The following is a 12,978-nucleotide window of genomic DNA, read 5'->3' as shown; positions in this document are numbered from 1 at the left end:
GCTAGATCTTCTGGATAACTTGCAACTTTCACAACAGCATTTGCTACTTCATCTTGCACTTTTATTACGGAGATGGCTTCTTTCCTTAAACCTCATGAATCAACCTCTGCTGGCTTCAGACTTTTTTCCTAAAGCTTTCTTACCTCTGTAAGCCTTTATAGATTTGAACAAAGTTAAGGCCTTGCTTGGGATTAGGCTTTGGCTTCAGGGAATGTTGTGGTTGGTTAATCTTTTATCCAGACCCCCTAAACTTTCTCCATTATCAGCAATAAGGCTGTTTTGCTCTCTTATCATTCATGTGGAGTAGCACTTTTAATTTATTTTAGGAATGTTTCCTTTGCACTGATAACTTGGCTAGCTGTTGGGTGCAAGAGGCCTAGGTGTTAGCCTGTCTCTGCTTTCAATGTGCCTTCTTCACTAAGTGTAATCATTTAGAGCTTGAGTTAAGGTGAGAGATTGTGACTCTTCCTTTTACTTGAACACTTAGAGGCCACCATAGGGTCCTTAATTGGACTACTTTCAATATGTGTTTCAGGAAATAGGGAGTTCTGATGGGAATGGCCAGTTGGTGGAGCAGTGAGAACACGTAACATTTATCGATTAAGTTTATCATCTGATATGGGTGCAGTTTGTGGTGTCCCAAAACAATTACATTAGTAACATTAAAGATTTCTGTTCACAGTTCACCGTAACAAATATAATAATAATGAAAAATTTGAAATGTTTCAAGAGTTACCAGAATGGGACACAGAGAGATACAAAGTAAACAAGTGTTTTTGGAAAACTGGTGCCAATAGAATTGCTTGATGCAAAGTTGCCACAAACCTTCAAAATGCATTATCTGCAAAGCACAATAAAGTAATGTGCAATAAAATGATGTATGCCTGTATTAAACAGGTTTACAATTAGCTTATCACTGCCTAAGGAAGTGATAGGCAACATCTTCCTGTTGGCCATATCTTCTTCTTCTCTGATTTTTTGAAAGCACCTTGATTCGAAATTCAAAGAATCTATGATTAAGTATATTTTCTTACATATTTAAACAAATAAAGCAATAATAATTTATTTGTCAAAACCAGTGACTAAAAAGAAAGGAAAGAAAACCTTTTTTTGAGCAGCTGTGTGCTGGATGCTAGGTGCTTTATAAATACTTAATTTTTACAGGAACAAAAATGAAAAAAAACTAAAGCCACATTTTAGGGGATGGAGGAGTGGTTTTTCTAGCTTTCATAAATGATGTAGTGGATTACATACAGTATACAGTAATGATGTTATTTTCACATCAAGGGGCAGATGCAGCCAATATGCAGCAAATCTAAATTGTCTTATTACTGTAAACTTCAAGTTAATGGCAACAGAACTAGTAGGAGATACTATAAAAGGCTACATGAGAGCTCTTAATATCTACCCAAACTAAAAGGTAGCTATGAAGAAATAAAATTAGCTTGAAGCTTCTCTACATTTACATAATAACCAATTTAAGGACATTTTATAACACAGATTTTAAAAATCGGTGAATTTTAGTAAAGGAGTCTAGAAAAATCTGTTATGATATGAAAACCAGACGCAAAAAAAGAATAGAATCTGTGATTCTTTCTTGTACCTGGTTTTCGTAATATAACAAAAAATGTTCTGGTATATGTCACAAGAAAATACTTTGCAAAAATAATGAATTATGTTGTTCTACAGTGCAGTTCCTAAAGATAAGGACAGACAATGCTTTAAACTACGCCAAGGAATTGATAAAAAGATTGTCATCTATGTGCAACAAACAACTAATAAAGAACTTGCCATTGAAAGGTAAGCATTTCTTGTAAATTTAGCTTAAATATGAACTTTAGTTTTTATCAATCTCTTGGAGTAACATACTGTATTCAAAAATGTATTTGCATCCTGGCTGGGTGGCTCAGTTGGTTGAAGTGTTGTCCCCATACACCAAATGGTTTCGGTTGGATCCCTGGGTGGGCTGCCTATAGATGTTTCACTCCCCCTCTCTCGCCCTCCCTCCCTCCCTTCTCTCTCTAAAAATTTATACTTCAATGAGAAAAAATATATATTTGCAAATGTTTTATACCCATGGGAATTCTTTTGGATATTCACTTTGATTTTTTTGTAATTAAAATTTTCTTTTCTTTTAATTTTTAGAGAGGAAGGTGAGGAGGGGGTGTAATTTGTTATTCCACTTACTCATTGGTTGCTTCTTGTATGTGCCCTGACCAGGGATTGAACTTGCAACCTTGGCATATTAGGACAATGCTCTTAACCAACTGAGCTACCTGTCCAGAGCCTATTTCATTCACTTTGAAATAACTTCCATAAATCATTCATAAGTATGCTTACTTTATGTGATAATAGAAGGCAAACATAGAATATGCTTCTCTGAATTAATGAAGTAAGGGGGATTATTTTGGCAATAGTAATTTATTGTTAATTTTAGTGTGTCCTTTTTCTCCACCAGTAAGAATTTTTTTAAACATCTTTTTTGTGTTCTTTTTTCCAAATTTATGTCAGTTCTTTCTTTGCAGGTGTTTTGGTCTTCTCCTTAGCCCAGGAAAGGATGTACGAAATAGTGACATGCACTTATTAGATTTGGTAAGGACTTTTTTTTTCTTTTTTTAAGTTATACACTATTCAATAAAGATTGTTTCACTTTATCTTATTTGAATCTAAAATTAAAGCACATTTATGAGGTGTTCTTGTAAGCTGTAAAGCAAAAAAGATACGGATATTTCTGACTTGATATTTACTAGCTTCTTAACTGTATTAGTGAATAATTTTTGTTTATCATGTAAATTTGATGTGGGAATCAGTGGAGAAAAGTTGTGAGAGAATTGTTTGCAAACTATCATGAGCTTTATAAAAGTAGGTAGTATTAGTATTAGTTCTATTATATGTAATATTTTCAATTCTAAAATGTATATAGTAATTAATCATTTGACAGAAGAATTCAACATACAGGTTTAGGTAATAAATTTCTCTAATGTTTATACAGGTTGATACGATTTATGGCATTTATGTATACGTTTTCAGGAACAATTGCACAAATAATTGGCACATCTTTAATTTTAACTGTAATTATTCAAATACACTTCTACCATTAAAAAAACCCTCTTTGATTCTCATCCTTAAATTTTTAAAGGCAGCAAAGTGGGGGTTCGCTGTTGTTTCCTTACTTTGGCATTAATGTTTGTTTTACTCTTTTCTTTAGGAATCTATGGGCAAAAGTTCAGATGGAAAGTCTTACGTTATCACTGGGAGTTGGAATCCAAAATCTCCACATTTTCAAGTTGTAAATGAAGAAACTCCTAAAGGTAATCAAGATTGCAGTCATTATGGATAGAATTTTAGTCCTACAAAGATACCCAAACCTTAGGCCCACTTATTTGACCAGTATCCAGTGCTTACCTAATTCTAGTGAAACCAAAAAAAAATTTTTTTTAATCTTTATTGTTCAGATTACATTTGTTCCTCCTTTTTTTTTCCCCCATAACTCCCCTCCTCCCAGTTCCCGCCCCACCCTCCGCCCTCACTCCCCACCCACTGTCCTCATCCATAGGAGCACGATTTTTGTCCAGTCTCTTCCCACATCTCCCACTCCCCTTCCCCCGCCGCAAGAATAGTCAGTCCATTCCCTTTCTATGTCCCTGATTCATTATAATCACCAGTTCATTCTGTACATCAGATTATTTATTCACTTGATTCTTAGATTCACTTGTTGATAGATGCATGTTTGTTGTTCATAATTTGTATCTTAACCTTTTTCTTCTTCCTCGTCTTAAAGGATACCTTTCAGCATTTCGTATAATACTGGTTTAGTGGTGAGGAATTCCTTTAGCTTTTCCTTATCTGTGAAGCTCTTTACCTGACCTTCAATTCTGAATGATAGGAAACCAAAAAATTTTAATAGTTCTTTAGTTTATTATTAAATTTGACGTGTAAACAAAGTATCATTTTCCCCTCACTTATTTTTCCTTTCCCTGCTTCCTTTTCTACTTATGTACTCATTTATTTATAGGCGTTTAAATTTTATTTACTTTTGTGGAGAGATAATACAGGCACATGTGGTTAAAAATTCAGAGGATATACAGGGTATCCCCCAAAAATGTATATCCACTTTAACAGCTGATAGCTCAATTTTGACAATGAAATACATTTTAATAATCACTGCCTTTATAATTATTCAAAGTGTGTGTACACATTTTGGGGGGACACTCTATATAGAGAAAAGTAAAAATCTACCACAGTCCCCAGGGTCGTACTCTATAGGGTACCACTGTGACCAGTTTCTTGTGTAGCTTTTCAGATATTCTGTGCATAAATAACCTTTTAAACATATTTCATACTCTTCCCAAGTGTCTTTTGTTTAATTTATTGAGGTGACATTGGTCATTAGGTTTCAAGTGTGCACCTTCACCAAAAGTCATTTAATGGTTGGATAATGTCATATCCTGAAAATGTAACATTATTTGCTTAACTAGTCCCTCTTATTGAGCATTTTTCCCCTTTATTTTTCTTATTATTCATAGCATTATAGGTAAATAGATAAAGGATATAAACAGTTACCATTGTTAACCAAGATTTTAAAAGTTTAGAAACCCTAGCCTTGGTGAGAGTGGCATAAAGAAGACATATATCACTATTGTAAAAACAGTTTGACAGTACATTTCATTAGCTGTAAAGTGTATACTGCTCTTCTGTACTAATTCCACTTTAAAGAATCTACCCAAGAAAAGAATTCTCAATATGGAATATAAATTTTCAAAACAGTAAATTATCTAATTATTTTAGATTCTTAGTTAATGCAATACCTTAAGATATCTTAAAAGTTCATAATAAAAGTAATTACTTTTACATTAATCATATGAGAAAATATATTTCCACTTCTTAAATTTGCTTTTCCCCTCTCTCTAGATAAAGTGTTGTTTATGACCACAGCTGTTGATTTGGTAATAACAGAAGTACAGGAGCCTGTTCGATTTCTTCTAGAGACAAAAGTCCGGGTTTGCTCACCTAATGAAAGGTTATTCTGGCCCTTCAGCAAACGTAGTACTACTGAAAATTTCTTTTTGAAACTAAAACAGGTACATACCTTTCTATAAATATTGGAGTGGGGGTGGGGAGGAAATAAGAAAGGAGAAACCACTTTGAGTCTGATTTATCATTAATCTGAGTATCACGTAGGTCATATGTATGTTAAATGTATTAAGAGGAAAAATTGTCTTTTATTTTTACCCATTTATCAATTTTGTTGCTCTTCATTTCTTCTTGAAGGACCAAGTTTCCCTTTATTCCACTTTCATTCCAGTAAGATATTTTCCCTGGATATAGGATGCTGGGTTGAGAGTTTTTCCTCATAAAGTGCTGGGTACTGGAAATATCAGGGGACTGTTGTAAAGTATATGTTTATCTAACCACTATCCTGTACACATGAAACTATACAAAATAATATTGAGTGTAAACCATACTTGAAAGATAAAATTTAGCCCTGGGCGGGTAGCTAAGTTGGTTAAAGCATCCTGCAGATAGGCCAAGGTTGTGGGTTCTATCCTTTGTTAGGGCTCATACAAAGATTCAACCAATGAATGCGTAAGTAGAATAACAAATATCTCTCTCTCTCTTCCCACCCTCTCTCTCCTTTTCTCCCTCGTTCCCTTTTTCCCTTTCCCTCTCCCCCTTCCTATCTCTAAAATAATTATTTTTTTAAAAAAGATGTTTCCATTAAAAAATAAATAAAATTCTCTTAAAAAAGGAAAAGAGAAAAGTAATAGCAGCTACCATTAATTGATGCCATCTTAATATATTGTGTTCATCCCTCTACTAGCTACTTTCACTTTTTCTGTCTTATGTAATTTTCTTAGTGATCCAATGAAGACAGTATTCTCATTTTATAGATCCAAAGATGTAAAATAGTAGATTTTATGGGATGTTGTGTGAAAAAGATACATACCTAAGCTTTCTAGGAGCCTTAATCAGGGCTCTTTCTTGATTGCGATGTGTTCCTTTTGTCTTTCTGTAAGAGTATTTTTAGTATTTACTTAAATCAAGTTAAGCATAATTAAATTTTTTTTTGCTAAATATATCATTTAAAAATATTTTTTAATATTTATTGATTTTTAGAGAGCATGGAAGGGAGAGAGAGAAACATTGATGAGAGAAAAATAATTGATTTGCTGCCTCCTGCACACCCTCACACTGGGAATCAACCCGAAACCTCTGGGCATGAGCCCTGACCGGGAGTAGAACTGGTGACCTCTTGGTTTATGTGTTGATGCTCAACCACTGAGCCATATCGGCCAGGCATAATTTAAATTTTTAAGTACTTTGCAGTTCTCATTAAAAAGGAACTGCAGGCCAAGTTTAAAAAATATATATATATTGTTTATATTGCTGTATGGGAAAACAATCATAGAAATGTTTTAAAAAATGCATGTTTATAAATGGAATCTTCTTTTCTTTTACTAAATTTATCTGATGACTCAGTAATTCTTTTTTAGCCTGGAAGTCTTCCCAACTGTGGGGAATGTTATATTAAGATGGCATCATATTAGAGAAGAAACATATTAGGGAAAGAAAGATTGCTTTTTTAGATTTAAACTTTCAGATATCATTTACTGAAAGAGGAAGAAATTGGTCTAAAGACTAGGTTTTCCAACAGTTACATAAGGTGAATAAAAGGCCAACTTAGCATTCTTAAAACTATGGAATTATGGAACTTTAATTGCCAAAGAGACTTTAAAACCTCTTATAAAATTGTTATTTATAAATTGATAAACTGATGCCTGAAAGACTAAATGATGTGGCCAATGCCTGTAGTCAAGTAATTAGTATAATTATACTGGAACCCTGGGCCTCTTATTTCTGTTTGCTGTGTATATGTATATATAGCCACATGCACACATGCACACTAAACCACTGTACCTCTCAAGATAAAAAATAGGAAAATGCTTGCTATTCTAGAGCTCTTCCACTGCTAAAGATCATTAATAGCTCATTAAGCTGTTTCAGATAACAATTAACTAATGTTTTAGAGTTACTTATAACAACAAAAGTAAATCCTGTTTCCCATCAAAATATATAAAAGTTAAAAATAATTCCAAATTTAAATTGAACATGTGCCAAAGATTTTAATTCAGTTCATTAAGTAATGAGGGAAACAAGACGGTAAAACTGGTTCTAAGTTTTGAGGAACTTGAGTTTATCTAGTTCTTCCTTTAAAAAGAGAATTAGAAAAAGGTTGTGCTAGGTTAAAAAGAAAACTGGTGAATATCCTGTAGGTCAGCGGTCGTCAACTGGTGGTCCGTGGACCACGGGTGGTCTGTGAGGCCTGAAAGGTTGGCCACCACTGGTTTAAGGAAACCTTTGGAGCAGCGGTCACCAACCGGTGGTCTGTGGACCACTGGTGGCCCGTGAGGTCCGAAAGGTTGGCAACCGCTGCTGTAGGTAACCTTTGGGCTATCTTTTCTGTTGGACACAAATCATTTGCATATCTACTGGACACAAATCTACAGGATAATATATAACTTCACAGAGTCTGGGTCCTTAATAGTAAGTAGCTAAGTCAAAATTGGGTGGACATGTTGAAAAAAAGTCTGCAAACTACAGTCTATGGGTCAAATCTGGCTTGGTGCTTGTTTTTGTAAAATTTTTTCAGAACACAGCCACACTCACTGTCTTTGGCTGCTTTTGCACCGTAATAGCACAGTTGAGTAGTTGTGGCAAAGACTGTTGGTCCACATAGCCTAAAATATTTACTGTTTGGCCCTTTACAGATAAGTTTACCAACTTCTGTATTAAACACTGCTTCAGGAGGATACTGACAGGACATGTTGCCATTATCTTGGAATGGGTTAATTTTTCTTAAGAACCCAAATGAACATTGAGATGATATAATCTGTTCTGCCTGGTATTTCTGTACCTAATGAACTTCTTACCCTCCCCCCAATTTCTGTATTTTTACTTTATTCGTGTATGTCTTTCTCTTTGGTGTAGCCACCTTTCTAGTTGTCTATGTCTTTTCCTACAGTTCTGCCTTGTCCTATTGCTCTGTATTTCACTACTTTTTTTCCCCAGCTCCCTAAACTGGCTGTGATATACAATTTTAATATATTTAAATATTGTACTGGTAAAGTTTTTTATTCCATGTTCTTAATTTTAATTTAGGTCCACTTAAACTGTTACGTGTTTACCTCAAAGTAAAACCAAAATACAAACCAATTTTTAGTTATCAAAATTTTGTTGATAATATTAGTCTTTTTTCTGCCACTCACCTCTCCTCCCGTCCCCAGTTGTAGCTTTCAATTAAAGAAAAGTTTCCTACACTGTTTCAATTAAGCTGAAGGAGTGGAAACACACACACACACACACACACACACACACGGAAATAAGAGGACTTTCTTAGTCCTAAACTTTATTTTAGAATATTTTAATTTTTTTTAAAAAATATATTTTATTGATTTTTTACAGAGAGGAAGGGAGAGGGATAGAGAGTTAGAAACATCGATGAGAGAGAAACATCGATTCAGCTGCCTCCTGCACACTCCCCACTGGGGATGTGCCTGCAACCAAGGTACATGCCCTTGACGGGAATCGAACCTGGGACCCTTCAGTCCCCAGGCCGACGCTCTATCCACTGAGCCAAACCGGTCAGGGCTAGAATATTTTAAAACATTTTTTTCATGTAGAATTTTATAAGGGAAACTTTGAAGGATACCTTAAAGTAACTTGGAAGCCACAGAATGGTTAAATTTCTAGTTCACACTTACTAAATACTGGTTAGATGTTTGATGATATAATCTTCTAGACCAGTGGTTCTCAACCTTCCTAATGCCGCGACCCTTTAATACAGTTCCTCATGTTGTGGTGACCCCCAACCATAAAATTATTTTCGTTGCTACTTCATAACTGTAGTTTTGCTACTGTTATGAATCATAATGTAAATATCTGATATGCAGGATGTATTTTCATTGTTACAAATTGAACATAATTAAAGCATAGTGATTAATCACAAAAACAATATGTAATTATATATGTGTTTTCCGATGGTCTTAGGCGATCCCTGTGAAAGGGTCGTTCGACCCCCAAAGGGGTCGTGACCCACAGGTTGAGAACCGCTGTTCTAGACAATGAATAAAATTGCAGAACTAGAGCCCTGCTTGATAAACATGCTATTTTCCTAAGGGTTTTAAAATCTAAACATATACTTTTCTATTTAGAAAAGGCTACCTTTAGTATAGCTATTTGAAGTAATACTTTTTTATTCTCATATCCTGTATGAAGTCAGAAGTAGTACTCAATTTAAAAAATAAAGAATCTTACCACTTAATAAAATAATATTTTTCATCTTCAAGATAAAGCAGAAGGAGAGAAAGAGCAACACTGACACTTTATACGAAGTTGTGTGCTTGGAAAGTGAGTCAGAAAGAGAGAGGAGGAAAACTACAGCCAGCCCCTCCATTCGCCTGCCACAGTCTGGATCGCAGAGCTCAATGATACCATCTCCTCCAGAAGATGACGAAGAGGAAGGTAAATTGTAGGGAGAGCCTCAGTTCTGTTTTGAGGTGGAGGGTTTAATTTTATCAGGGAATTGATAATGTGACATAGCATTTGGAATTCTTTCAATATCTACATCTTACTATACATAAAAAACTCGGAGATCCACAAAATGATTAACTCAGGACCTTCTTTAAGATAATTGTAATCAAGTAGGACAAAATGAGCTTTACAATTAGTTCTTTTTTAAAGAATCAGCCTAGTATTAGCACATTTTCAGATTAAATTTTACACAGCCTCCACTTGAATGCTTTCATCTCATCAGATTCATTTCACAGAGGCAAGTCCACTTGCCAAAAGTGGCTTTCACATATGATTATGTCACAAAATACTTAAATATACAAATTGATATTTACACATTTGGGGGTTTACGCTGATAAACATTAGGAATCAACCAGTTGGGGTTTTTCACTCTTTTTTAATGGTTACATTTATGAACTAATCTGTCAGTCTACATAAAAGTGAGAAATGGGGGTGGGGGGGGTAAAAGTTTGGGAGGCATTTTCTAATTTATAATTTTGTACCAGGGCTTTATTTTTCATGGGGGAAAAGAGTGCTTATGATAGAAGATCATATGAAGCATCTAGCAGGTTCACAGGAAGTGTTCTGGAAACAGAGGAAAATCCATTTTTCATTGTGGGGAATGTGGTGTGGAGCATATGAAGAGTAGTTTTTGAGCTGGGAGTTGGACAGTTCAAGGAGAATTCAAGCAAGAATATTTGGGTTGGTTTGGACACTCCTGGCTAAGAAAGTACATTAACAATGGCACAGAGGTGGCAGGAATGATTGATTAGGTTAAGATAAATAATATTCATTATATGGATTTTACTCAAGTTTAGAGCAAGCTCTGACTTTCCACTTCCCATTGTTCTCTGTAATTTCCACTTTTCCCGTGACTAATCAATTTAGGATTATTTATTAGTAATATTAATTGCCACCAATTACTAATCTAGCTTAATATGTGGTAGGCAGGTACTTTGTTTATAACATAATACTATATTTATATAATCCTCACACAAAAAACCTGAAAAACGGATTCATTATTATCCTTACTTTACACATAAGGAAATGGAATCTCTGAAAAGTTTGTTTGCCAAGGTCACACAGCTAGAAATAGCAGGAAGGACTCAGTTTAGGCCTATGAGTTCATGGTCTGAGCTCTAGTCTGTCAAAATTTCTGTGCATTTGGGTCACATGAAGTATTTTGAAGTGCAAAGAAAGCATATGTATTATTTTTGGAGAAGTCACTGGTACAATTTAGAGTCTCCTTGCAAAGCCAACTTAACTCCTGTGTTAAAACTGGGAAAGGTGAACTTGTTCCTGCTGTTTGAGATTGTCTACTGTATATTCTGGTGGTCTTAAGACTTTCAGAGTCCCCTCTAGGTCAATACTGCTTTACATGGAAAAGCAAGTAAAAGTTTACAGAACTCTCCTCCACTTAAGCTCAGCAATAAAAACAAAAACCACCAAATTTAGGAAAGACACTATTGTGAAACCAGAGAATGCTCAAGTCTCCATACTAGAGATTTAAAGAGTATCTGCCAGTTAAAAAGAAATTTGGGCCCAGCTAAACCATAGCATTAGGACTGACATCTAGTTCTCATCTATAGCTGGCATAGATTTTTAAATATAATAGAGGGGGTTCAGAAGTCCTAATTAACTAGGGAGAGATAAGGACTAATGACATCATGGCAGAAATGGAAACACTTAGAGCACACGCTCTGTGAAGGAAGAGAGTGTGTCCTTTGCCCCACATTGTTTCCCTGGTGTATAACAATTCTCGGTGTATATACTGTGCTGATGGGGACTGAAGAAGACTGTGTAGCCATGCCATCTTTTAATTCTTTCTAACCCGGTACACAAACCAGGGAAACAGTCATATTGTGATCTGTTAGTTCCCTGGAAAGAAATGGCTTCAGTCTTCTACAGGGGCTCCTTATCCATAGGACATTTGTGCTTACAGGGCAGAAACAACATCCTGTGACTGAGACTGTCTGCTCGCTCCCCACTCTTAGGTGCATGGAGCTCTAAACACAGATTTCAAACTATTCAGATGTGTTGGAAGCATCCAAAACAATAAAAGAAAATTTTGTAAGATTGAAGGAATTGTCATCTTGTAAATTTTAGTACATTTTTATAGCTGCCTTCCCCCAAAGAGTTGTATCATATTGACATTTTAATGAGTAGAGAATTAGTTGAGGCATTAGAAAGTAGGGCCAATTCTGGCAAATAGCAAAGTACTATACAAGTTTATCTTAGTGCCCTCAAGCCTTTCTTTTTTCCTTATTCATCCATCTACAGCAGACGTCTCACATTCAGTGTGACCTCTTCCCTATCTCATCATCTACAGATAATGCCCAGGGCAAATGTAAGAAAGGTTAATAACAAGTATCATGGATTTCTGAGTCTTGAAAAAAAAAATCAGTTTATAATTTAATTATCAGGTATGTAAAGCCCCAAACTTTGTTAAGGAAAGTTAAACCAGAAAATGTAGAAAAACAGTAGTGAGGACATATGAAAACAAGTACTGTTGTACTGAACCAGTAGAAATATAAATTATTAAAACCATTTTGAAAGGCAGTTTGTCAGTAAGCTTCAAAACCCTTAAAAGTATGCACTTTTTTTTTAAACCCAGGAAGTTCACTTCTGGGCATATACCCAGCGAAAACAACAAGATATGTTCATCTTGATTCTATTTGTAGCAAAAAGTTGAAAACTCCCCAAGTGTCTTAACAAAAGAGGGTTGATTAAGTATATACTGAATCCTTATTTCCCCCCACTTTCATTACACTTTTCAGTACCTCTCACATGCTTTAATCCGTGTCACTTTTTTCACTGTCTTCATATCTTACAATCTTAGAATTCATATTTGAATTTACTTTTCCTAATTACTTTAATTAAATTTGAAATGATTCATTTTGGTCCTTTTTAATAGTTTTGTGCTTTATATTATAAATTAATGTATGCTGTTGTAGAAAATCAGGAAAACATAAAAGAGATAAAAAAATATAACTCCATCATTCAGAGGCAGTAATTACTAAATCTTAGCATAGTTCACTCCAGACTCTTTTTTTTAATATAGATTAGATCATAATGAAGCTTTAGCTCTTTTTGAAAAATTCATTTTAGAGAGGGAGGGAGGGAGAAAGAGATATATCAATCGATTGCCTCCCGCACGTTCCCTGAATCTGCAACCTAGTCATGTGCCCCATCAGGAATCAAACCCAAGACCTTCTGGTTCATGGGACGATGCACCAACCAACTGAGCCACACTGGCCAGGACTATGCTTTAACTCTTGATGTTTTTATGTAAACAAATGTCAGTATACAATTACATTGTTTATTGTATGGAAAGCAAGAGAATGATAGATTACAACAACATTCCATCTAAGATCATTTTTATTTTCTTTGTATTTATACCTGTATACT

The 12,978-nt window shown here is 34.9% G+C and overlaps 1 protein-coding gene across 3 annotated transcripts in view; it reads left to right on the top strand.

Moving 5' to 3' along the window:
- The window catches only part of RABGAP1 (RAB GTPase activating protein 1), a 127,417-nt gene that overhangs the window by 51,371 nt on the left and 63,068 nt on the right, over window positions 1-12,978 (top strand). For all 3 annotated transcript variants that reach the window (XM_070430718.1, XM_070430717.1, XM_070430720.1), the window contains 5 exons: window positions 1,690-1,800; window positions 2,526-2,592; window positions 3,209-3,311; window positions 4,912-5,081; window positions 9,348-9,522. In XM_070430718.1, the coding sequence (XP_070286819.1) occupies window positions 1,690-1,800; window positions 2,526-2,592; window positions 3,209-3,311; window positions 4,912-5,081; window positions 9,348-9,522 (626 nt within the window). The remainder of the gene's footprint in view (window positions 1-1,689; window positions 1,801-2,525; window positions 2,593-3,208; window positions 3,312-4,911; window positions 5,082-9,347; window positions 9,523-12,978) is intronic.

The sequence above is a fragment of the Myotis yumanensis genome, unplaced genomic scaffold (assembly GCF_028538775.1).
Source record: "Myotis yumanensis isolate MYYU_CA2020_CCGP unplaced genomic scaffold, mMyoYum1.0.hap1 SCAF_12, whole genome shotgun sequence".
Taxonomy (NCBI): Eukaryota; Metazoa; Chordata; class Mammalia; order Chiroptera; family Vespertilionidae; genus Myotis; species Myotis yumanensis.
Note: the sequence above shows the minus strand (reverse complement) of the source record. Positions and strands in the feature narration are given on the sequence as shown.